The 26,977-nt window shown below is 39.5% G+C and overlaps 1 protein-coding gene across 2 annotated transcripts in view; it reads right to left on the bottom strand.

Moving 5' to 3' along the window:
• Window positions 1-1,532: 1,532 nt before the first annotated feature.
• The window catches only part of LOC144638009 (neuronal acetylcholine receptor subunit beta-3-like), a 43,537-nt gene continuing 18,092 nt past the window's right edge, over window positions 1,533-26,977 (bottom strand). Inside the window, exons 1-6 of one of the 2 annotated variants that reach the window (XM_078497107.1) lie at window positions 22,038-22,391; window positions 17,492-17,637; window positions 15,990-16,034; window positions 15,650-15,759; window positions 6,920-7,158; window positions 1,533-6,744 (exon numbers count right to left, since the gene is read on the bottom strand). In XM_078497107.1, coding sequence (XP_078353233.1) covers window positions 6,038-6,744; window positions 6,920-7,158; window positions 15,650-15,759; window positions 15,990-16,034; window positions 17,492-17,637; window positions 22,038-22,086 — 1,296 coding nt within the window. In that variant the 5' untranslated portion in view covers window positions 22,087-22,391 and the 3' untranslated portion in view covers window positions 1,533-6,037. Of the gene's footprint in view, window positions 6,745-6,919; window positions 7,159-15,649; window positions 15,760-15,989; window positions 16,035-17,491; window positions 17,638-22,037; window positions 22,392-26,977 lie in introns of those variants that run through there. The other variant, XM_078497108.1, reaches the window with a different exon arrangement.

Here is a 26,977-nt window from a genome sequence, read left to right as displayed (position 1 = left end):
CTTCATTAAACCAAATGGATTTTAAGGAGCCGCCACTAAAATAAAAGGTAATGACCAAGAATAAATACAAACGCTTGTTAATTTTCGTTTGTTGATGACCGCTCGGCTTATAGATGAATATTTCATTTAAATTGAACTCTTTTCTAGTACCATCGAATTTTTTTCGGAAATACTCGGCGATAAAAATTTTGTTGAGTTTTAACCAGTTCTAAGTAAGATTTGGTGAAAATATATCGTCTTTGTGTACTTCATATATGCGCATGCGTTCAGCACAAAATTCCGTGTGCTTGGGTCTACGCCTGGAAGAATGCATACCACAAGGAGAACATTTGGTTTTCAGAAACAAATATATAGCCTTTGTGTACTTCATATAAAGTAACACAGATAGAGGTCGCATTTTAGCCAACCCCCTACCCGCTTCACAAGATTAATTGATTAATTCAATTTGATATTAATTAATTAATTCAATTAAAATGTTTACAGAAATCGATGGCAAGAGGGAAGGAGTGAAGGAGGGAAGGAGGGAAGGAGTGAAATCGGCCCGCTCACCAAAACTCGGAATTTTCCGAGTTAAAAATGAACAACACTTTTCCTTCATACCTCAGTTTTGTCACAACGTTTTATTGCAATAGTGAGTCAGTTGTAATGAGGCAATGGTTACCTGATTTTAATTTATGTAAATAGTCATGTTCTTAACCCTTCATTTGCCTTGTACATTGCATGTTTTGTTAGAATTAAATAAAAGAAACAGCAAAATACAAAATGTCATGTATAGGCAGCGATGAGTAATGAAACAAACCGAAAAATGTACGACTTTTCCCCCAACTGAACGCAAAAGGCACAATTACAAATCAAAACGGCCCACTAAAGAAATGCAACTTAATCTAACTCTACTACTAAGAACTAACCCAAAAGCTAACCGTTAAAGTACAGACTGCAGTCTGCAAATGTCAAACACCGACAATCCTTTACTGTACATTGTGCTACAATCCACTAAATAGCGGCGACAGTAAATTGTATGACTAATAAAATAATTAATGTAGGTTCAAAAAATCCTCGTTGATGCGTGACACACAAAAAAATAATATATGTAAATAATGGAAGTGTCATTTTGTGTAGGTTACGAACACAAACGTTTTGGGCATAGCCCTTCTTCAGTGTGAAACCGTTGACTGTATTTTATATGAGTAGTTAGGCAGCAAGAAGCTCAGAGTTAGATATATCAGTAACATTTCTTTGCTTTATTTCATGTTGTATTTTACTATTAACAGTCTGTTATATACAGCGTGATATATTTTCTTATAGGCAACAACAACAACTTTATTTGTACCCTAAATTAAATTAAATTGACAACAAAAAGAAGAATTAAAATAAAATGAAGTACATGGCTGCCTGAAATAACCACCATTGGCTGATGAGATTGGGCAGCCATCCTTAGTGTTTAATACAATCAATTTTTAAAATGGTTCAGGTACTTAGTACTTACTTAGATAACAAATACATCAACACACAAACAACACACAGGCAAAAACTAAGTTAACTTAAAAAAAATAGTGAAAATAAGCTGGAAAAAATGATAACGTCATGGCAACTGACTTAAAAGGCGCGTTTACACGACAGAAAAATTTGGGTATGGACCCGTCAGAAAATTTTTCCGAACCTTATCATTTTTGTAGAGAAACAGTCAAATCAAAACGGGGCCATAAGAAGCATTTACACGAAAAGAGAAAATAAGATACGGCCCATCAAAAAATTGTCCGGACTTGACTACTTTTGTAGAGAAACAGTCAATCAAAACGAAGCCATAGTAAAAAAAAAAAACGGGGCCATATTAAAAGGCACGTTTACACGACAGAGAAAATTGGGTACGGACCTGTCAAAAAATTGGTCCGGACTTCACCGCTTTTGTAGAGAAACAGTCAAATCAAAACGGGGCCATAGGCGCCTATGGCGCCGTTTTGATTTGACTGTTTCGCTATAAAAGCGATTCGGTCTGGACCAATATTCTGATGGATCCGTACCCAATCTTCTCTGTCGCGCGAGGCGCGTTTACACGACAGAGACATTTGGGTACGGACTTGACAGAAAGTAAGTCCATATGATATTTTTATATTTGTTTCGTTATGAGCCATATTTAAGCCCGTTTACACGACAGAGAAAATTGGGTACGGACCCGTCAAAAATCTGTCCGCACCTGACCACTTTTGTAGAGAAACAGTAAAAAAAAAAAAAAAAAACGGGGCCATATAAGGCGCGTTTACACGACAGAAGAATTTGGTTACGGACTCGTCGGAAAATTAGTCCGGACCTAACCACATTTGTAGAGAAACAGTCAAATCAAAACGGGGCCACAGGCGCCTATAGGCGCGTTTACACGACAGAAAAATTTGGGTACGGACCCATCAGAAAATTGGTCCGGACCTGACAACTTTTGTAGAGAAACAGTCAAATCAAAACGGGGCCATAGGCGCCTATGGCCCCGTTTTGATTTGACTGTTTCTCCACAAAAGTGGACAAGTCCGGACCATTTTTTGACTGGTCCGTACCCAAATTTTTCTGTCGTGTAAACGCGCCTTATGGCCCCGTTTTGATTTGACTGTTTCTCTACAACTATGGCCAGGTCCGGACGAATTTTCCGACGGGACCGTACTAAATTTCTCTGTCGTGTAAACGCGCCTAGGCGCCTGTGGCCCAGTTTCCATTTCGCTGTTTCTCTACAAAAGTGGTGTGGTGCGGACCAACTTTCTGACGGTCCGCACCAATTTTCTGACGGTTCCGTAACAAAATTTCTCAGTCGTGTAAACGCGCCTAAAACACCTATAAGTGCTTATGGCCCCGTTTTGATTTGATTGTTTCTCTACGAAAGTGGTCAGGACCGGCCCAATTTTTGACGGGTCCGTACCCAATTTTCTCTGTCGTGTAAACGGGCTTAAATATGGCTCATAACGAAACAAATATAAAAATATTATATGAACACCCTTGGCTCCATTGTGTTAGAGTGTCTTTAGTGGAAAAGCTCTGTGAGAGGTAACCAGGAGTCTGAAGCAGATCTTCTAAGGAACTTCTTAATTTTCTTCAGCCGCCTCTGGCTTCTCACTTCTCTATAGCTCTACTACTCTCTACTCTTCCTATTTCAATCACGAACGTTCATCAACTATATAGTAAAATTGTTGACATGTTTGGGTTGGAATCTCTGTGACCTTGGAAAACTTGAGACATATCCGAGACTTACTTAAGAAAACAAATACAAACAGTCCAACATAAAAAACAAAATAAAGAGTAAACGACCAATGACAAATTCGGAAGAATTAAAACTAATAGGACACGAATCTATAACAGGAACCTTTACCGAGGTCCAAACCAGGGTCAGCAAAAATTTCCAAACACTTGACTAAATAACCAACACAACCTAAACTTAGAAACGGCTTGTGTGAGGTAAACCCTCGATCACTCGGTCACTAACCCAAACATATTCACTGAAGTAGGCTATCGATCTAAGCTAAAAACTCTTAAAAGATAAACAACTATAAATCTCTGTGCGGGTTGCCGGACCCATAAATCACAAGATTCTCACGATCTACAAATTTATAAACAATTAATCATGAACTTAAAATACTGAGCTCCAAAAATAATCTTTCACTTCATAACAATTGCATTAATTATGGGTTAGAGACTGTTGTGAGTGTTTTGTTGACAAATACACGAACGCGCTGGCCGCACAATGAACGAGAAATTTTCATTACTGCACGAGGCGTAGCCGAGTGCGGTATTGAAAATTTTAGAGTTCATTGTGAGGCCAGCAAGTGCGTGTATTTGTCAACAAAACACGAACGGACAGACTCTAACCCTTTTAACATACAATCTGAGTACACTGCAAGCGATCATCGACAAAGATGGTACACGGTATCACCATCTAACATCATATGATCGTCAACGATCGCGCAATAAATGAGAAATTTCTTTTGTTCCAGTTTTTATAGTTATTACACGAAAACTGAAAAGGAGTAGAGCTCTGTATTCAGATTTATCACGATCATCTAAATAATATCGTAATTTATCAGCATTTTTATATTAATTATATATTAAAAAGATTTGAGATGGCTCACAAGTTTGATTTGAATATTACAAAGTGACTAGTTAGGATAGCGTTATTAACATTATCAAAAATTTGACTAAGATGGGTCAATAACTGTAGTACACTATAATGGATTATAGTTCTCCACTAAATTTTCTCCGATTATGATTGGTTTAAATTGATCACGTGACGCGATACTGTTCGTCTGCCGGAGGGCACTATCAGCCTTTATAGTTCACCACTAAATTTTCTCCGATTCTGATTGGTTTAAATTGATCACGTGACGCAATAGTGTTCGTCCGCGGGAGGGCACTATCAGCCCATAGTGCCCGCCATAGACGCGATACTGTTCGTCTACCGGAGGGCACTATCAGCCCTTATAGTTCACCACTAAATTTTCTCCGATTCTGATTGGTTTAAATTGATCACGTGACGCAATAGTGTTCGTCCGCGGGAGGGCACTATCAGCCCATAGTGCCCGCCGAAGAAAAATGCCCGGATCGATAGTGCCCGCCCGTGACTTTTTTTTGTAAACAAGAGTGCCTGCAGACAAAAAGCCCAACCAAATTCACTGATTTAGTGGGTTTCTCGTCTGGTTTTGTTTCGTCTGGTTTTGTTTCGTTTGTTAAATTTCGGCTTTCAATTGAGTTTTTTATCCTGAAAAGTAAAAATAATTTACGATGCTCTTTTTTGTATGTGCGCGCGGAAGAAAATTTAGTGGTGAACAATAAAAACAATAGAGTGTTTCTGTCTCGGAACTATCGGTCTGATAGTTGCCACTTGGAAATTTGATGTTCTTAAAACTAGCATATTAGCCCTCGAAATAGTTCCTCGACAGAAACACTCTATTGTTAAAATAGTGCCCGCCCGAGAAAAATTCCCGGATCGATAGTGCCCGCCGGTGAAATGTTTTGTAAACAAGCGTACCTGTAGACAAAAAATCCAACCAAATTCACTGCATTCAGTGGGTTTCTTGTCTGTTTTCGTTTCGCTTGTTAAATTTCGGCTTTCAATTTAGTTTTTTATCCCTGAAAAGTAAAAAATAATTCACGATGCTCGTTTTTGAATAGGCGCGCAGAAGAAAATTTAGTGGTGAACAATAAAAACAATAGAGTGTTTCTGTCTCGGAACTATCGGTCTGATAATTGCCACTTGGAAATTTGATGTTCTTAAAACTAGCATTTGTTTTAAGAAGATCAAATTTCCGCGGGGCAACTATCAGCCGATAGTTCCTCGACAGAAACACTCTATTGTTTAAATAGGGAGCTGGGGCCGTTTACATTAGATACGGACCCGTCGAAAACTGAGAGATACAGACGTCTATGGCACCAAATCATGAAAAACTACTCAGGTCCTTTCCTTTTTCGCTATATTCCGTTGTCAGAGCCTGCATAATAGTTTCCTTATGACATGCGTAATACGCACGTGGCGTAATGGCAATCTCGTTCCCAGAGCCCGCGCCTCCTTTGACCGTTTGCAGAAAGGAAAGGACTGCAAGGAGAATTTTTCATTTAAAGAGGTAAAAGTTGAGCCTAGAACAGGCGAATGTCCCAGAGACAAAAACATCGTGTACAATCAGTGACTTTAGTTTTCTCTTTCCGTGTATTTTTTTGATAGATTGTCTTAATTTAAAGGTAGACCCAACAATTTTCGTTTGGACAGAAACGTACAAGAATGATATGTCAACATCGTGCGTCGCCTTTTTTTTACGCATGCTAGTCAATAGCAGCTGTGATAGTTACCTAGATCACATACTAGAAATTGGTCCGGTTCCCCCAGAAGTGTTGTATACCACTTTTGTTCAACCCTTGGCAAAATATCTTCTTTGTAAATGGCTGAAATAATCCAGTTCGTTTTGTCGGTTTCTGGCGTGTAAACGACGTCGGGACATACCTACAAAAAAGATCACCCAAGTACCCACTCCAGGAGATTGCTGTGTGTATCATTTTTGATAAAAACCTATTACAGTTTAACAATGTAGATTACGCAATAAGAAATCAGGGCAAAGAGAAAGAAGAACAGAAAAAACACATGATCCAGCCTGATGGACACTTTTTGCCAGGTTACTTCCTCCTCTTTCTCGTCCAAGCCCCTGGGCGTGTTTGCTGTGGGCGATGTAGACCGTTCAATTGCATTCGCGGATGTAGCGGGAATTTTGACTGGTGGCTGTACGTCTGTGCTACACACGTGATTTGGTTGAAAGCTTCTTCTTTTCTTTTTGTTGCATAAGTTAAAAACGTTTTGCACCCACTCCGGAGGAGTGCTTTCCATGAAAAAGACCTTGAGGACTAATATATTGGCAAACAGGATCAAAGCTATGATGACCAAAGTGGCTGCCAAACTTAGGCCAAGGATTGGAACGGCATCGGACGTCTCAGGGAGGAGAGATGGAATGAGCAGCAGGAAGACAGTCATGGCAAGCAGCATGGTGGTGACAAAGCCAATTCTCTCTCCACTCTCCACGGGGATTAAAAAGCTTGTCAGAGTGAGGAACATAAGCATAATGCTCGGAATGGTCAGATAAAACAAGTGGTATAAAGGTTTCCGTGACATTTTCAGCGTGTAAACCACTTTGCTGAAGTCAAATGGACAACAGTCGTCGTGATCTGTAAATTCGATTGTTTGGGAGATTTCGTCTATGTTCCAGTCACCGTTTGAAACAAACCGATCTGCAAACAGACAAAATGGACGATTTATATAATGATTACCAAACGAAAAGAATAAGCGGAAGGGCTTAGAGTTGGGCTTACTAACTGACTCGCCAGCTGACTGATTGACTCGCCAAACTAAATGACTGACTGATTGTATGACCCAAAATAATAGTAAAGTTCGCGATAAACTTACTTGTTAATTGACCAGTTTTGTCTGTAAGAAATTTGATAGCCATGCTGCCAACTCCATATGTATACGAAGCAAAGTCCAATTCACAGGTCTGGTTGTCAAACGGCCAATTACCGATCTCAAATTTGCAGATGGCTTTAAATGTAGCTGGTCCCATCCACAAACTTATCCCGGTATTTACCACATGCACCTTGGTCACAAGCTGTCTTTGTCCTCCGGATAAATTAACGCTGTCATCGCCACTGAAAACAGGAAGAGGTTAAAAACAATACTTCAGTGTTTTGTTTATTGCCTTTAACTTCCATGGACAGAAGTCTATTACTCTTAGAAGTCTACAGGGGCGTAGCCAGCTTTCTGAAGAATTGTAGGCCTGGCCGCTTCTAGAGGGAGAGGGGGGGGTGGGGGGGGGGGGGGGTCGGGGTTATGCTTCAGATAAAGGCCCTCAAAAGTGCAATCCGGCAGCACCTAAATTTTGGAATTTCATTGCCGATAATATTAATGGTCTGGCAATATTTACTCATTGTTAAATATATAAACGCACTTGTCTTTAACGACACATATCTATCACTTTGTAAAATAAAGTTCTCGAGTTCAAGTTTAAAGTGCCAATTTAACAATATATCCTTACAGACGTTTCGAGCTTAGCCCTTTTATCAGTGGAAGTCAAGTTGCTGTTTCGTTGAGAAAAGGCCACGAAAAAAGATTTAAAGTTCCAATGCAAGCTGCGCGCGCGATGAGCGCGCGACGACTTACATTCAGTCAGTGCGGCTGACTTGTTCACAGATTGAAGATGAGTCGCTTTTCCTGACGTTATCGTTCAGTTGTTCCCATCGCAGAACATGATGCTACGGATTTGTACATCTTGAATAGTGTGGCCATTTGTATTGAAATGCTTTGCGACAGGAAAGCCTGGCAGGTTTTTCTCGATGCTGCGCTCAACGAAACGTTGCTGTAGCGTGCGGCTAGTTTCGGCGATGTAGATCGCAGAACAACGGCGGCAAGAGATGCCATACACTTAGCCGGTTGTTTCTCAGGTGAAAGCATCCTTGATAACTATTAAGCATTTGATCACAGGTGCGGCAGCGAGCGTGCGTGCATGGAAAAGTTCCCACGTTAAGACCAGACTGGCTACTGTCGGTGGTGTGAACTAAGACGTCGTGCTATTAAAAAAAGCCCGAAACGTTTGGAACGCTATTTTGTTAAATTGGCACTTTATACTCGAACACGACGATAACTGTATTTTTTCCTTTTTATGCTTTAAAGTACAACTGTCACGCAGCCAAGAATTTCTACTTGCTAGAGACTTAATTAATCGAGAAAGGGTAGCTGCGATATTTATAATGCATATTGCTTTCTATTTCATCTTGTAAGTGCTTCAGCCACAATTACTCTCTTGATAGCACATTTTAAAAATACGAGTGGGCTAAAAAAATTTGTAGGCCCGGGCCTACGGGCCTATAGGCTAGATACGCCCCTGGTCTATAATAAAGGCAAATAAAACGCCACGCGCGAGTCCATTAACTTTTTTTTAACTTAACTGAGATTATCAGATCGAGGTGAGTCAGAATATATATTGTTCAGTTCATCTCACTCGTACGTTTGAAGCGTTACTTGATTTGTACTAGATGTTCTTGGAAGCGTCCTTCATCGTCATGTTTAGAAGCATCCGTTGATACAGTCATAGTCAACTGAAATAATACATAACACCTTGCTATTTACATTGATTTCTTTGCTATTGAAACGCACTTCTTGACTTACAATTTGTTTTCCATAAACTTCTTGAGATCCCTTTGAATTAGAACTTGAATCTCTTTGAATAACTACGAATCGTGTCCTGCCTCTTGGGCGATAGTTGAGATAATGGAAATTTATGCACGACATATATGCATGCAAATCACTCCGCCCCAGTGCGAAAATTAGGGGCTAGTTCTCACTGCTAGCTCTAATTGAGCAACGACTTAACTTGATAAACTTTGGAGGAAAAAACATGATATAGTAAGTTCAGTGTTCCTTGGGTAATAGTACTGGTAGATTTCTTATTCCTCTCCGCTTAGCTCCTCCTTTGTAGGTATAATGCACAGTTTGTGAATCGACCTGTCTTACTCGCCACTTTGGTCTTATTTTCACCTTCCTCGCTTCTCGCGTCGTCATACAGGTAGATATTTTCACTTGTGCTTCTTTCAGATTAAGTTCTATTTGCACTAGTCCAAACATGTCCATGATGGTATTGGAAAAGGGGAGGGGAACCTGCTACCACTCGTTAAGACAGGATCTGTCCCATAAGGTGACACACTTTGAAGTGAGAGCCTTAGACATGCTGCGGACTCTGATCCAGTACTTTCTCCTGGCTTCATGAACTTAGCTCTTCTAGCCACAATGCGCACGCTTGTCGTGCAGGTGACGCAGTAGGAGCTTGACTAGTAGATGGACACGTGGTACGGAAACAGGATTTCCTAATTCTCGTGGCAGCGACCTAGCATCTTTAAGTCGTCCATGCGCTCGGAGTAGCCCATCTTCGTCTGGTTTGGAATCAATTTCTTGTCAATAACAGAGAGATATAAGGGCCTGACAGAGTCGACCGGCTCAACCTACGGCGTTTTCACGTGCGCAGTTTTCGCGCGAGATCAAAACAAGATGGCGCATGGTTCGCGCAAACATGTTATTGATTATTGTTGCCCCTTAATGGCCATATCTGCCATTTTAACGAGCAATTGGACCATAGTACTGCTTTTTTAAGCTTAACAGTAAATGCTATTACGTTTTTGCGCTCTGAGTTCAAACTGTGGCCTCCGTCTGCGGTTTCTTGAGATGCGGTTTCACCTCGGAACGAAATTCGTTCTGTGTTTACATGATACCAGAATGAAATGTCATTCCAAAACGAAAATTTCATTCCGGAATGAACTCATTCCGGAAAGACTTGACTTTCGTCTCGGAATCATGTAAACAGATACAGTGAAATATATGGGATGAATGAAATCGTTCCGGAATGAAAGTCTTAACGGATACATATAAACAGGCCCTAAATGAACTTGACTCCACCTGAAGAGTTGATTCTCAGAATCTTTTAATTCTTTAACGGTACGTAATTGGGCCTGTCTTTGCATTCTGCTTTCTGGCATTTTGAACGAAACGGCGGACGTAAGCGAGTGTTCTCCTTATCTTTAATTTGTAAATGTTAAGCAGGTATTCAGTAATTGGTAAAGAATGGAGTTATCTTCTGACTTGACTTGTCCCAATTTTTCGTAAGCTTCCGCTGAGGCTACTTTGTGTTTCGCGGACATGTTAGCTTTCTCGGGCGTTTGAAATTCCATTAAGACTTCAGCTTGTTTTGGTCCTCAATTTGAGATCTGGGCCATTTGGCTTCAGCCAGCTGCAGGAAAGGGGATACCTGTAACAAGTATGTAAGTCGTTTAGGCTCGGTTTCTCCCCTCGATTCCTTTATTGCTACGGGGTCCCATGTAACTGTCCGAGCTCCTTCTTCTTTAGGACTTTAGGGTAAAATTGTCTGTCTGTTTGTCCCGTCTTTGATCAGATAGATCTGTGAACTTTTCACCGTTGGATTGGTCAATTTCTGCCCGTTTGGAGTGCCACGCCTTAATATCCTTTGTCGAGGATAGCGTCAATATTCTTCGTAATCTGCTTTGCTTTAGCTGTAGTTGCTCTGGAACCACCGATATCAGCCACGTACATATGGTCTTGAAGCTGAAGCTCTTTTGCAGCCTCTGGGAACTCAGCTAGTGATATCTTGGCTAGAGTATTGATGGCGTTAGTTGCAATGTCGGAAGTCGGTTTGTCTCCAAAGTTTACGAATATGTGGTAATCTGGATCGTCTGGGTGCACCAGGGGCTTCATAAACGTGCTTTCACGTAACACGCTTTCGCTGCATGTACAGAGTTTGGTCGGTTTGACGCAAAGAAGGTCCTAATGAAGGAGTTTCTTAATATCCTCCACCACACATACTGTCCCTTTTTACTGACCAAATTTGGAATGTGTTACAGCTGCTTGACTCAAACTGTCCCAGAACGTACCAACACAAGGACACCCAGCCTTTCTTCAGGTTTACCATTATAGAGGCAGATCAGGGCGGTGAAAACGGCATCCCTAGTGGATTTTGGGTCTTTGAATATTTCAACTTGTTTTCTGAAAGATGCGCTTGACTCGAGTTTCTTCAAGAAAACAGATTTCCCAATACCAAACACTCTAGAAGTTGTGTCATATCCCAAAATGGCACGTGCGAATAAAGGTTTTCAGAGATGTGTTATCCAAGAGCACTTTGACTCTTCTTAATGTTTCAGCACCTTGGTTTTCTTTCCGTCCTCTGCGCTTAGACAGAGAAGGACAAAGAGGTCTGTTTCTTCAACAAATACAGTGTTGCTTCTTACTACTGAGGCAACTTTTGTTTGTACCACCAGGAAGTCTGCATCATCTTTTGCATGCAATACGTCAACACAACGCTGTTAAAAATGTTGTGCTAGTAGTGTGATCAACCTTTTCGTGTTAGACGTGTTGGCAGGAAACAATCTTTCTTTATAGCAGACACCATGTCCCCAGTGAAGTGAACCTCAGCGCCTATTCTAGATCTGACCCTTTTTTTAGAATAATGATAATTTATGCACAGGCGGCCCAAGCGCACTATGTGAATTATTCATAAAGTATAAGCGAACTTGACCCTTACCTTTGAGCGGTGTTGTGTTACAAAGATGCGATTTATAAGGGTTTGTATGGGAACTCAACGATTTTGTTTCAAAAGGAATAATATGTAATGTTCTGCTAATAAAATCGATTAACCTTATTGCCTTGTTGTATTCTTTGTTGTTCGCCCGCTTCTCAGGCCATTTTGAAGCGTTTTCGGTGAGTTAGCGCTGGCTGGTGGTGTTCCACTATAAACGAAGTGAGGGCTGGAGACCTCTGAGCGAACCCTCGCCACGCGAAAGCTAATAAATTCTAAACAAGTCAACGCAAAATCCCCGAATTGCCACCATTTAGACCGCAGGTTAAAGGTCTAACCGTACGATTCGCGCTAGCTTCCAAATTCCCTTGCACGGGCTCTCGAAGAGCTCCGTTTTGCATCGATTTTGTCCATCTTCACTTCGCCATTCTCCGAAATCCCAACGGCTGCACTACGAGATTCGAACACTAAAGCTTAGCGACCGCGTCATAGCGACAAAATGACATTCACTCGACGGGAGGGTCGCTACTTTTGCCCGCTCGCAAAATGACACCGTCCGGGGGAGCCGGTGCGTGTAATTCGAACTGAAACCACGCGCGTGACCTGTCACTTGAAACTGCACTTCTCCAAAGAATTCTTTAAAGAAGTGCATCTCCATCTAAGTGCAGCTCCTCTGGTGGACCCGATTTTAAAACAGTGAGTTGGTTCCACATGGCATCAGCAAGGTGAGACTTGTTGGATGAAGGCGGGACATAAACGGTTTCAAAAAGAGCTGGTGGGTAGCTTGGACACTTACTTGGTACCTAAAGAAACCAGACGCTGAAACAGGAGCAGTGGATCAAACGAGCTTCTGGACTGGAGGAATGCCAGAATTTTCTGAGTGCCATTAGTGTCTCTCTGTTAATGGGCTCTTTTTGTCTCTCTGGCTGATCAGCTGCGGAGTAGTGCACGGACATGAATTCTTGCAAGGCATTACTCACCTCTGCGAACACGGGTTTCGACAATAGCCACACAAGCCTGTTTGTTTCACCCATCCCTCGCCCCCTTGTCAGGCCTCCTGTACTCTTAATACTTCTCACCAAAACTCGTTCGATAATGAGGGCAGAAGACAACCCAGTCCAGTATTGCTCAGACTGCCGTACTGCGTGCAGACCACTGTCAAAGTTCTGTTGTACCTTAGAGTGCAGCAAGAGAAGACGATAAAGTCGCTGCAGGTATACGTGAATGGATCTAGTGAAGGAGTTTTGCCCAGCTGCGGCTAAGTAGGGCAGCATGTCTTGCAGTGTCTGCATCTTCCAATTTCCTGTACACTCCACCTTTATAAAGGCTCGTAAAATATCTATCATTTCCATGTACTGGAGCTACAGTTGGGCTGGGAATAAATTCCCACCGGGAGCCCCCACTCCCAAACGCCCCAGGTTGGGATAAGATATGGGAAGAGGCGAGCCCGGAGGCGGAAAGGAGTGGGAGCTATAAAGGCACAAAGGTGAGCCATCGCTGCGGGGAGAAGGGTGGGGCGACGATCTGATGTCTGGCGTCCGTTTAAACGAAGAGAGTGAAAAACAAGACAAAACAGACTTATTTATACTGAACTAGCCAAAAATTATGCACAGTAGACTCCCTAGAGTATATACAGAAGCATGGGAGTAAACAAGTGATATCCCAAAGGAATTAGGGGCGTTTGTGCGTGAGGGCTCCCAGTGAGAATATTGTAAGGTTATGCGTGGAGTCCTTCTCTTTCTAAATCATCTTTTCCACCACTCGCAGGATATCTTTTGAAGTCGCACTGTCTGCAGAGGGCCTTTGTGAAGATAATTTTATATTTATTCCTTAAATAGCTTAGACTACGAGCAGTCCCCATTTTTTCGCAATGTCCGTCGAGCGTCAAGCGAAAATTTTTTCCGCAGAGTCCGTCGAGCGTGAAGCGAAAAAAATAAATTACCGCGCGGGGGAAGGTGGTGGGGCGAGGCGAGAGCGAAAACGAGACTACCCGCAAAGCTACTGCGTTTGACCCTTCACGGCCGAGTGATTTTTGACTTCGATTTCAAATCTAATTTGCCGTGTCCAATAGTATTTCCGTATTTTGACGTACACCGCTGCACTTAGTTGGCTTTGTCACGTACGCATCAAACCCAAAACTTTTTCGACGAATCGTCTGCAAAGTTTTATCTCTGGCAATTTATACAGTTCCAGCAATGTTTATTTTTTTAACACTGATTTACCTCTATGGGCTACTTAATGTAAAGACAGCTTGATGTAAGTGTTTAAAGCGTTTCTGTTTGTTTAAATTTGTTTATTCCCGGCTTGTAATTTACGAAGCTCGCGCTATAAACAGCCGTTGTCTTGTTTATGAGCCTCGAATTTCGGTGGAATAAAGCTACTTTTGGTTGTTTTCTTCTCTATTATTTTCGCTCCCTACTTTGGCAGACTTGCTGCACATACACTGAATTAAAAATGTTCTTCGGAAATGCAATTTTATAGCGACAAAGTAAATCTCAGGAAGATATTTTGAGAGCTCAAAAGCTCCCGCTCCCATCGCTTCGCAATATGACATGCAAGTGTTGACAACGCATTGACATTCGCATTGACTGACAACGCTCCAAGCGTTAGCCAATCATATTTTTGCGTTGTGAGAGCAACGCATAATTCAAACACTGTGGCTTTGCGGGTAATCCCTATTTTTTTTCGCTTCTCGCCTCGCCCCGCCTCCTCCCCCGCGCGTAAGTTTCTTCGCTTCAAGCTCGACGGACTCCGAAAACAAATTTCGCTTCAAGCTCGACGGACCCTGCGAAAAAATAGGGACTGCTCGTAGTCTAAAAATAGCTACCATTTTTAAAGCATACCGGCTACAGGAGAGCATGTTCACACATTACGGTTTGCATCAGTTCATGTTATGGCCCCCATTCAAAACTCCTGTCAGACGTCTGCCTGATTATTTGCCGCAATACTAGTCACCAGAATGTATCCTTTTTGATCATAGGTTGTTCTTCATCAAAAGATTGTAAGTTTATGTCATCAGTTTTTCGGTTTTTTTAATACAGTTTTAATTTTTGAAACAACCAGCTATTTCATTCAAAATACCCGACTAGCAAACTTTCTCATCACACTTCCAGCTATGTCAGTATCCACTGACAGTAAGTTCCTCATTTCGCGCCATAGATAGGTTAAGTGTGAATTGTTACACTTTTTGTGAATTGGTTTGTTTGCTTGTCATTTTTGGTTTTGCTAGCTTCAATATTTCTGGCGATAAGGGTACTTATACGTTACTTTTTTAAAAAAAAATCACTTAAGTTATGCGTGAAATTTTTCACCTTACATGGTAGTTTAAATATCGTAAAAAAATGACAAGGTTCCAATGCTACGATTCACGGTGACCTTAAGTATGTTATGGAATATTCCCCAATATATTTGAGCCAAATAAGGGATGTTTTCTTTTTGTTGCAATATGTTGAGGTACAGCTCAGTTTGACTGCACTAAATACAGTAACTTCTGTTACTGCGAAAATTTGCTCTGTTTGTGCACGTGGTTGGTTTCCACTGGGCTTGTAACGCCCCATACTGATAGGTACATATTTGAAATTACGTTTGACTGTTTTACGTGTAATTCCTTCCATCGAAAAGTCTTTACCCTCCAATATTTCCAAAAAAAGCATCCACTTACAAGCCTCGCCTGATGATTGATGTTACTTTCTCATACTGTAAAACCAAAACCAATCGTGGCTCGAAAGCCCACGTTTTCCCGTGCTTCGCGTTGGCTACATGTATTTACTTTGAACTTTGATTGGTTAAATGAATTGTTTGTGTTCTTTGACCAGAGTGATTACTTTGGTTTTAAGGCACTCTATTGAAAACTGCATAAGTGAGGTTATTAAGCCCAAAAAGTGGGACGCGGTCGCTAATTGGGAAGACAGTGCTGAAAGAATCATTACAATAGGTATAATATTTTACTAGTAATCTTGACTTTTTGACGTTAAACAGATTTGTTTGCCTAAAATACTTTGTAATCTCAGATAAAAAGTCTTACAGCACAATGAAAATGCATGGTTTCATCTGAAAGCACGCACCTGTTTAAAAGAGAAATATCTGGTACCCAGATCTCATTCGGCGCAAACTGTACACGATTCACACCTCCAAAGTCGATTGGATTCCAAACAAGGAATTCACTTCTCCATACCTGTGGAAACAAGCAATTCAAATAAGTAAAGATCAAATTTCGTCTGTTAATCCCATAATATGGCCCTTTTCAGGGTCGTATGTAACAGGTAGTTCAAATATTTGCAGTTTTCTCTCACGTATCCTTGGCTAATTGGCGAAACAGAAAACTAATGACTGTTGTACTCAAATTCTCAATTACTGTGATATGTATTACTCAAGCAGGAAAGTTAATTAAATGTAACAATATACCTGTTTTACCCAAGTGTCCAAAATGACTGTTTGCTCCTTAGTGTCCTGCCATAAAAGGATGAAACAAACAGAGTGAAATCACGAGAAAATCATATGAGGAAGAAAATAGTTCTAAAAAGCAAGATGGTACAGAGATATTCGACCATCCTGTGAAAACGGAAAAAGAGGAATACCTCTAAAGCATAGTTAATAGAGGGAAATTGTTATGAAGCCAGACAAAGTTCTTTGTTATAGGTTTTTGTTCGCTATTTGGGGGGTTGAGAGTGCACAAAATCTGACAAAATACAATAGGTGGTTACGTGTGTTCATGCAACTAACCAATAAAATCTTTGCGATTACGTAACTTATGCATAGTGCATGAGCGCAAAACAAAATATGCGCAGTCTTGGCTTCCAACCTAAATCTTGGCTTGTTTGTTTGCTCCTTTGATGTTTGCCGGGCTACTTAAACATTTCCCTCTATTAACTATACTCTTAAGGTATTCCATTTTTCCAAACACTTTTCAGTGGGAATGACCGTTCCATTTGATTTTTGACCGGAACAAGTTGGTTCTCCCGACAAATGGAAAGCGCTTCAGATAACCAGATACCAGAGACTTGTCACTAGTCCTCATCTGTAAGAAGGTGTATGGAGGCATGGCAAGAGGGGGTAAGAAGGGAGAAAGATTTCCGTTTTTTCTTCTTCTCGCCGTCCTTTGCGTCTTGCAATTTTCCCATAAGAGACGACTTTGGTACGGGCCATAGATCACAGGGAGCTTGCAGTAGAATGAAGCGACATGCAGGTTAATATGGGAATGGCAAACTTCACAGTTTACCAGTTTTTTTCTTTGTCTTCTCTGGCGCATACTTATAAAAAAGACAGCTATCCACATATCTTAGGGAAAGTGGGCGCTAATCTCGTACTCCTTACTTAGCGTCTAAGTTTTTTTTTTAAAAAAAAAAAACAAACAACATTTTGTTTCATTATTATTGAGATAACACCACACAAGAAAACAATACAGCAAAACTTACTAAAAATATAGTAATACAAGAACTAAATGAAAGTTGTACACAAGTCTTACACAGTCGGAAAATTGGATATGCTATTAGTAGCTTAGCTAACGTTCTATAAAACAGCAAATGAAACTCATCTCGTATTTTATGCATTTTACAGGCTTAAGATTTTAATTGAGTGTCTTAAAACCAAAACCAAATTTAATAACAACGGAACAAACAATCCAGTGAATCAATCGTGAAGCAAATACATGTAGCCGGTACCAAGCGCGAGAAAACTTGTGTGAGTGGATCACGATTGGTTTTGGTTTCACTTCTGATTGGTCGAGAAAGTAGCGCAATTACTGAGCGTAATGCAAACCATACCAAATAAAAGTGAATGCGCATTTCTTTAACTCAAGTGAAAATCGTTAATTTATGACCAGTACCACAAACTCAGTTTTCCGTTATTTAGCTTGTAGGCTCAGCAGATTCTTTACATATGTTATTCATTCATTTGACTGTACTCACCACTTTAACAAGTCTGCTGATCTTCATATCAAACGCCACTTCCATTGTTTTATTTCCTGTCACTGGTAGGACGTTCTTGTCATAGTTGATTAAAAGTTTTTGGCGGATTTGATGTTCAAATGAAGCGTTAGATCCTCCTAAAACGCCTTAAAAAATAACAGATGTTAATTGATCACTGATAGAAACAGAAATTTCGGGCTGGCCCTCATTAACATTTTAAGATACAACACTGTAAACACTTTAATAGACAACACTTTCCTTTGTTTCACACACTCACGATCTTAGCTCTTTAGGATTTTGTTTAGAAATAGGTGCCTGAGAACTCTGCCAGTTACGTCAAATTTGAATTAAGAGATTTGTAGGTAGGTATTAGAAATTTTCCGCGAGTGGGGAGGTGGGGGGACTGATGGTGATGTTCGCCTTCTTGCCTAGGGGTGAAAAATTAGGAATTTTGGTCTAACTTAGGGTATTTAGAACAAAACACCAATATTTTTAGTCGTCACAAATCACACGTCACACCATATGTGACCTCTCACGCGAAAACGTTCCTTACGGAATCCGTGTGTTCGGCGAAACGCGCGGCAAGCGAACGGATGAGAAACGGCTCGATGAGCCGTTCTACACGGATACCGAGAACGGCTACACGGATGTAAATTTTTGTTACACGGATGAAGTTGAACAGCTACACGGATGTAATTTTTTTTCGCACGGATGAAGTCGAACGTCTACACGGATGTAAATTTTTGTCACACGGATGAAGTTAAACGGCTACACGGATGTAATTTTTTGTCGCACGGATGAAGTCGAACGGCTACATGGATGTAAATTTTCTTCACACGGATGAAGTCGAACGACTGCACGGATGTAAATTTTCTTCACACGGATAAAGTCGAACGGCTACACGGATGTAAATTTTCTTCACACGGATGATGTCGAACGGCCGCGCGGATGAAAAAAGTTTAAACGGCTTCATTCATAACAAAATAGCAAAATTCCTCTTTCGAACGGCTCCGAATAATATTATCGCAAAACAGTCGTAATACAATAACACTGATTACATAAAATCGAATTGTTCTTCTTATCTGCATTCTGAATCAAAACTTTGAATTAAACTTAACTTGTATCGAATATCTCAGTCTTTTGAGAGGAATGGGAAATTTCTTTGTTTGTTTGTTTGTTTGTTTTTGCCCGAAAAGAAACAACAGACGTCTGAATTGCGATCACTTGCTGTATAGTTTTTCACTTTTATGCTTCTACGCGCGTCACAAAATTTAGTAGAAGAAGGCCGCCATTGTTTAACTGTCCTGCACTGCGAAATCATTTCAAAGTCAAAACATTCAAGCATATTTTTTTCTCTAAGTTTTTTGCTTTTATGCTTCTACGCGCGTCACAAAATTTAGTAAAAAGGCCGCCATTGTTGAACTGTCCCGCGCTGAGAAATCATTTCAAAGTCAAAGCATCCAGGCAGATTTTTTCTCTTAGTTTTTCGCTTTTATGCTTCTACGCGCGTCACAAAATTTAGTAAAAGAAGGCCGCCATTGTTTAACTGTCCCGCGCTGCGAAATCATTTCAAAGTCAAAGCATTCAAGCAGTTTTTTTTTCTCTAAGTTTTTCGCTTTTATGCTTCTACGCGCGTCACAAAATTTAGTAGAAGAAGGCCGCCACTGTTTAACTGTCCCGCACTGCGAAATCATTTCAAAGTCAAAGCATTCAAGCAGATTTTTTTCTCTAAGTTTTTCGCTTTTATGCTTCTACGCGCGTCACAAAATTTAGTAGAAGAAGGCCGCCACTGTTTAACTGTCTCGCACTGCGAAATCATTTTAAAGTCAAAGCATTCAAGCATATTTTTTTTCTCTAAGTCTTTCGTTTTTATGCTTCTACGCGCGTCACAAAATTTAGTAAAAGAAGGCCGCCATTGTTGAACTGTCCTGCGCTGAGAAATCGATTCAAAGTCAAGCATACAGGCAGATTTTTTTCTCTTAGTTTTTCGCTTTTATGTTTCTACGCGGGTCACAAAATTTAGTAAAAGAAGGCCGCCATTGTTTAACTGTCCCGCGTTGCGAAATCATTTCAAATTCAAAGCATTCAAGCAGATTTTTTTTCTCAAAGTTTTTCGTTTTTATGCTTCTACGCGCGTCACAAAATTTTGTAAAAGAAGGCCGCCATTGTTTAACTGTCCCGCGCTGCGAAATTATTTCAAAGTCAAAGCATCCAAGCAGATTTTTTTCTCAAAGTTTTTCGTTTTTATGCTTCTACGCGCGAATTACATCCAGGGTGTCATAATTAATGGTTGACAGGTGGTGGCTTTCTTCAGAAAATGCATGGCTTTCGCTTCGTAGTATTTCACCGTCGATGTCGGCAAAAACGTCGGCATTTATCTGTAAAAAAAAATCGAACAAAACAAGTTTGTTAAAAGCCTTACTGAGAAATTTATTCTAGTCGACGAGTGAGCCTCACTCAAAACTTAAGTTACTGTGTTGCCATGAAAACGGTCTTATAGGATGATAATCTGCTGACGAAACTTTAAACAAATAGCTCTTGCTGCTCGAGCGGCTAAAAGTTTTCTTTGTATGGAACGGTTGAACAGCTAGTAAATTTCTTCAAACGGAACGGCTACACGGCTCGAACAGCTAGTAAATTTCTTCACACGGAACGGCTACACGGCTCGAACGGCTAGTAAATTTCTTCACACGGAACGGCTACACGGCTCGAACGGCTAGTAAATTTCTTCACACGGAACGGTCACACGGCTCGAACGGCTAACAATTTTTTTTACACGGAACGGCCACACGGCTCAAACGGCCCTTAATTTATGTTACACGGATAGCTTACACGGCTCAAACGGCATCCCTTTCCGTGCACACGGCTACTGAACGGCAAACGCGCGGCTATCCGTGTCAAAACGGCAAGTCCTAAGGAACGTTTTCGCGTGAGAGGTCACATATATTTTCGTTGCACATTACAACATACAGGATACACCGATGGAAACATACAAGTGAAACCGATGGAAACATTGAGATTCGAGGGAAACAAAATGAAGCAAAATGAAAATAAAAAAGATCAAATAAAGCAAAATTTCGACATTCTATCTTTAAAACACTTGTAGTACTACGCAAAACATCATGATCTTTTACTTATGTAACCTTCATATCTGAAAGGTTTTGCATTTCCGGTAATCTTTCTGCACACCAATTATGACATCACAATTTTTATTTTCGAGAATTTCCCGACAATTTTTTCCGAGTACTCAACGATTATGAAGGTTAAAAAATAAGCATTTTTGCAACCTCAATATCTCTTCGATGGAAAGTCCAATTATGCTGAAACTTGTGGAACATATTTATTTGGCTCGTATTCAACACATTGGCCAAAGACGAAAAAAAATTCAGATTTTGTTTCATTTGACCTTTTACTGGGTAAAAGCACAACGAAGTCTTGAAGTCTTGAATAATGACCATAGCCATCAACGTATAAGCAAATTTATCAGAAGACCGTAAGAAAATATATTAATAATTAAAGGGACCGTGTCACGGATTTTAGCCAAACTTAGGCATAGGAAATGACCATCAAATTTGTTTAAATGTATAAAATAACCTCTTAAAACAGTGAAGGAATATTTAAATAACACACCAAATGCAAAAGAAGGTACGGATGGTCAGAAGTGTCGAAGATTGAAACGGATTGCGATGTGGGCTTTTGAAATATGGTCCGGCGGAACAGTTTTCAAAGTTAATCTTGTCTGCTTGTAACTTTAATTTATGACGCCCGGGAGACACATTTAGCTGCAAGGAAGCTATGGTTTTGTCATTTAGTATCAAAGAATTAATTTCTTTGCAAACATTTAGTTTCATAGCGAATATTTGGCAAAATTTAATAACATAAGATTAACTTAGCCGTGACATAGTCCCTTTAATGTTTCGTAGATTTCAAAGGTTTCCTGTCTGGAAGGCATTGAACACACCAAGAGCTAATCCCACAGACGTTTGGGGTTTTATGTCGAACAGAAATGTTACTATGTTCAGTTGGTTTCATTTGATAGGTATTTTGACTTCACAAGTAAATGAAAACAAAATAAAAACAACAAATCACTGACTGAATATAGCACTGAGACCCGCCATTAACAGCTTCACATTAAGTATTATTAAAGTATACGTACAGCAGTAGTTTGTGAAATGCAAACGGAAAATAAAGAAAGGAAAATATGCATTAGTTGATACTTCATTTTAGTTTAGGTTTGCAAAAAATGAGAAGCACAAGAAGACTGAGCTGTTATAGTCACAAAACGCTTTGTGTTTACTTTGCAAAGGAAGAGAGCTCCAAAATGTTTAACACATGTCACTTATTCAAACAAGTGAATAATCAATGTGATCTATGTTATTTAATAAATACACGTTCACTTTAAGAACTATATGCTTCGCCTTCCAACTACATAAGGATTCGTAGCCGGCTTGTTTGAAGTATGTGAGCAAATTCTTCCATTAATCGTGAAATAAACTACAAAACGACAATTAAATCAAGGCAAATCTACTCTGATATATATACTTACTGTTCATAAACAGTCCCTGCAAGCAAAGAATAACAAGAAAGGAGGTCATGACAGCGAATGTCCTGAACTGAATAACTTTTGTTCGACTTCACTCGCGCGCAATGATAACAGCCTACAAAATGTTACATTTTGTTTTGCAAATTACCTTCCATCTAATGAAAATGTGTCAAATGTTTGCTTTTAACCTCAGCAAGCTATTGCATAGTATGGTTTGTTTTGTGTGAAAATAATAAAATCAATGTTGTGAGCTGAAAAATAAATAGTTCCTTGACGGTCTTCGCAGTCAAAATGGGAGAAAACCAGAAAACCTAACACCTTTTTTAATTAAACAAAACAAAACTAAGAAGACATATTTAAAAAATGTCGTAGCAATTATTTCCTGAACAGATGTATCAGCTATTGGCGCGAGATATTAAAAATGATGCAGGTGTTATATTGTTAGTCGTCTTAATTTTTCATGTTTTTCTTTACTTCCCATTCCAGAAAACTTTCAAGTCTAAGGCTACGCTTTATTCTATACTCGGGGCACAGACCAAAAATGCTGTGATAACAGATTATGGCCTTGGGACGCCTTTTATAAAAATCCGAGAAAAAACTACAATTCTGGGGGAACTCGCATGCTGCGGGAAGCCCGGGATCTATTGCAGTTAATTAAAATATCCAGAGACGTTACAGAGAAAACATGCTCCAACAGTAGACTTTACTCTGTAAACATAACAAAGGAATATTTTACAATACACTTCTATTTATTTGGAGCTAGTGACACGATCATAAGAGAAACGCTATTTTTGAAAACATAAACAAACTTTCCTAAGATCCATTGGCTATAATTAAGCCTAGCTCCGAAACATTTTTAGTTTAATTTTAAAAAATTACTTTCAAAACCGCGCAGCTGGACTACAGCTTTCTGCAGGTTGTATTTACAATTCAACAATTCTTTGTAGTTCTAATCTCACGGACAGTAAACACAAAAGCAGGTATAAGTTTGGCTAATGAACTAAAGCCTTAACCTGCCAAAACAATATTTCTACGTTAGATTTTCTGTGTTTTCAACAGCGAAGCTTGTAAACAAGTAAAACTCAATTATCGTAGTTTCTCCCCTCTCAATGTCCGATCCCCGTATGCTCCCGTGGAAACGTCAGCTTTTCCAAATTTGCTACAACGTTTTCCAGTTGCTAATAATCAACTTAGTGTTTCACTTGCCCCCCGCACAGCACAACCTTTTCTTTGTTATAAAAGGTTGGACGTTGGATTTAATAAAAAGAAAAAAATACTCGATCTGACAGAAAAACCAAAACTCGTAGACGCTCTCTCACAAGTGGTGCTACTTTACCATGCTAGGAGTATTTCTAAATCGGTAACAAGCGAGAAAATATAGCTACAAGTTACTGCAGAATTAATTAAGTCAAACAGAAGAATAACACAAAAACTTATCACTTAGCATTCGATATATTTTTCTATGCATACGCCGGGATCGTCAAAGCGCCTTTTTGTGTAACTAGATTTGAGGACGTTTTCCCTTATTAGGCGGGGATAATTAATTCCGCCGTGAAAGGAGCTGTCAAAATTGATGGAACCAAGGGGGCGAGATTTTGGCTGAGGTCGCTTGTACTGGTGCTTGAACTGGAGTGGGTGGCATTGTCGCTGGTTCTTGACTGGGAATTGGTATTGTTGGCAAATTCCCCGTGAGAAGATTGGCAGAAATTTGTTTCCGCAAATTTTAATTACAACGACAAATGTAATTTAAATTAACGCTTAGTGTAATACTTACTGCTTATGTAATAAAAATCAACGCTAAATATAATTAATTATCCCACCCTAAATGTTATAAAATTTAACGCTAAATGTAATAACCTGACCAACTGTAAATGTAATTCAAGTTAACAATAAATGTAACAGCACTTTGCTAAGGGTAGCGAAAACGTGAATGAAATCCATATCATTAACAACTTAGTGATATGATGTCACCACGTGGGGGGAAGGAACGAGGTCTGGGACCGAGTAGCGATACTCTCACAACTTGCATCGCGTTCAATTCACGATGTAGTCAGCGGTTTTTTGATGATGATGCAACAGGCAATCTTTTCGCGCGAAATGGAAGCTATGGCAATCACTACCACCATGCCATGGAATCACTTATTATAAAGGGGTTCAATTCTCTTAACTAAAAATCTTAAAGCAGTGTGTTTATCCAAAAATTTCGTTATCGTCGTGTAGTTATAAGAACGCATAATTTTGTGATGCCGTGCTACTTTTTGGTGCTCAAATCCAAATGATTGTACCATAATTTTCAACTGGCTCACATGTGGATTGTAAGTGAGGTAAAACAAAGAACGACCAAGTCAACAAACAACCTCGAAACAATAGAGCAAAAACAATAGCTCCGGCCGGCGCGGGAATATTCGATCGCCACGTTTTCATTACCTTTTCCGTGATGGTTTTATTTCATAACAAACACCACATATTGACACCAAGAATCTTTCCGGAGAAATTTTCGCTCCTTTAAAGACAAAACTTAGAAAACCTTTTTTTTTTACTACTATAAAATAAATAAATAAATAATCGAACTCTTCCACTGGTCTCATGTTGTTGTTGTTTTGGCAAGTTCACAAAGAAAGGATCTGCTCATGCGCCTTAGAGACATCCGCTGACTAACGCCCCGATGATTGCTTTGCAAGTTGTGAAAGCATCGCTCAGATTTCAAATAAGAGAATGTATGGGAAGTTGCTCCCCCCCCCTGGATGTCACTCCATCCGATATATCGGATAATAATTACAAAAACAATATATAATTATAATGAGAACCTTCCCATAATCCTTTGCATCAGAAAAAGTTAAAATGTCAAACAAAATGCCGAGGAGGATAATACGCCACACAGAAGTAACCCTTAGCATAAAGCCGGGTTTACACGGGCAATTTTTATCTGACAAATATATTTGATCGTGTAGATGACACAGCAGCCAATCCAAAGTTTAGTGCGCCTGTAATCCAAAGTTTCTTGTGCCAGTATTGACCATGGGCAGCAGAGATACGCAAAGAGATACGCGCGCACAGTGCCCAGTTTGAGATTGGGAGATTGGGGACCACATATTCTGACGCAATATTTGCCACATTTTATGCGACGAGTGCTCTATACGAGCAATTTTTGTATGTGAAAGCTTTTATTTGTCATAAAAAGCTAACACGCCAGCTTGTCAACAAATATATTTGTCACATATAAATTGGCCAAATTTTCTTATCTACACGAGCAAATAAAAACTGTCACATAAAAATTAATAAGTGCTCGTGTAAACTCGGCTACTCAGCTCACGTCAGATGAATTTCGTGCTTTTTTTCGTGTACTCGAACTGAACAGGCGAGTGATAAAAGATTCTCGGAGAGTCTTTTTAGACATCTCTGCGGGCCGTCTTAACTATTAATTTCTTTTTGATCAGTCAAGACGGGTGCGTCTGCACATCCGAAGAGCTTGGACGATCTGGACGTGGTACGTTACATGTGTCACCGTGTAATTTTGTTACAGTAGTTTTAAAACGTCCAGTAAGCATAAAACTCTCGGTTTCCGCCTAGTATGTGTTTGTTTTCGGTTGTTAGCGAATTCTTTAATGTTAATACAGCTTTGCAAATATTCTTAACTAAAATAACAGTCGAATTTTCCAGTTTTGTCAAAGCTTTATGTTACTCAGTTTCTGTTGCTTAAGACAACCGATAGAAACACGTACAAATTTGATTTTGAAATTTGTTATCAGTAGTGAATGTTTATAACATATTTTCTGTTGCATCATTTAGAAAATTCTAACTTATGTATATAGGCCATTTTCGCTTTTTGTTTACTAAAGGAATTGGTAAAATTGGTGACTTGATATCCGATACGGGTAAATTTCTTGAAAGTCCTAAAGTGTTGGAAGCGAATCTATCTCCAATCCAGTATTTCAAACTAATAGGAATTGTAGATGCCATACCAAACGAATGGAGACTAATTATCAAAGAATCACATATTCAACATCAGCAGTTATATCCTCAACAGCAATTGGATACAGTGTATATTTATATCGACGAAACCAAATCGGATCTGTTAAAAGCCTCTTCAGAACTTCTGTACAAAGGATAACAAACTCCTCCATTCGCTAAAAAGAAGTTGAAGGACAAATATCCCGATGTTACAGAAGACTGGAAAAAAATTATTCTTTACCATTCACTGTCACAATTGAAACAAAAATTAGAGAGTTCCAATATAAATTATTAAACGATATAATTTTCACAAATGAGAGGTTATTCCGTTTTAAAATGATTGAATCACCCATGTGCACCTTTTGTTTGAAAGAGGTCGAGTCCCTCGAACATTTGCTCTTTTACTGTGATACAACAAAAGACTTCTGGCGGGCTTTTTCTTCTTGGCTTTCAAACGAGAATACATCTTTAGATACTTTGACAGTTGAAAATATACTGTTTGGAGTGTTCAACAACAACGAAGATTTTATTATCCTGAATCACTTGTTACTTCTAGGAAAGTTCTTTATTTATAAATGTAAATTAAATAAAATTAAACCAGCACTAAAAATAAAATTTTCTTAGCAAAGACTAAAACAGTATACTACATTGAAAAAAAAAAATTGCTACCAAAAATGGCCAACTTTATAAACATTACATAAAGTGGGAAAAACTAATGCCATCTCTTAATAATAGTTGAGCTTAATTTGTGTAATTTCCTTTTCTCAGCATGTCACTAGCTTCTAGTTTTCTTTTATCTTTTTTATCTTTTCTTATTTTCTTTGTTTTCTCTTTTTTTAACATAAACGCATAAATAACGCATTGTATATTCTATAGGTATTATTAAGTTAAGTTACTGTTAGTATTTATAATTTGCCGTATGTAGTCAATTGTGGTTATAGCTTATTGTAAGTAGTGTTATGTCTTGTGTTGTATTGTACGTATTATAACTA

Source organism: Oculina patagonica, chromosome 14 (genome assembly GCF_052425735.1).
Source record: "Oculina patagonica isolate OP01 chromosome 14, crgOcupat, whole genome shotgun sequence".
Classification (NCBI taxonomy): Eukaryota; Metazoa; Cnidaria; class Anthozoa; order Scleractinia; family Oculinidae; genus Oculina; species Oculina patagonica.
The sequence above is the reverse complement of the archived record's forward strand: the minus strand, read 5'-3'. Positions and strand labels throughout refer to the sequence as shown.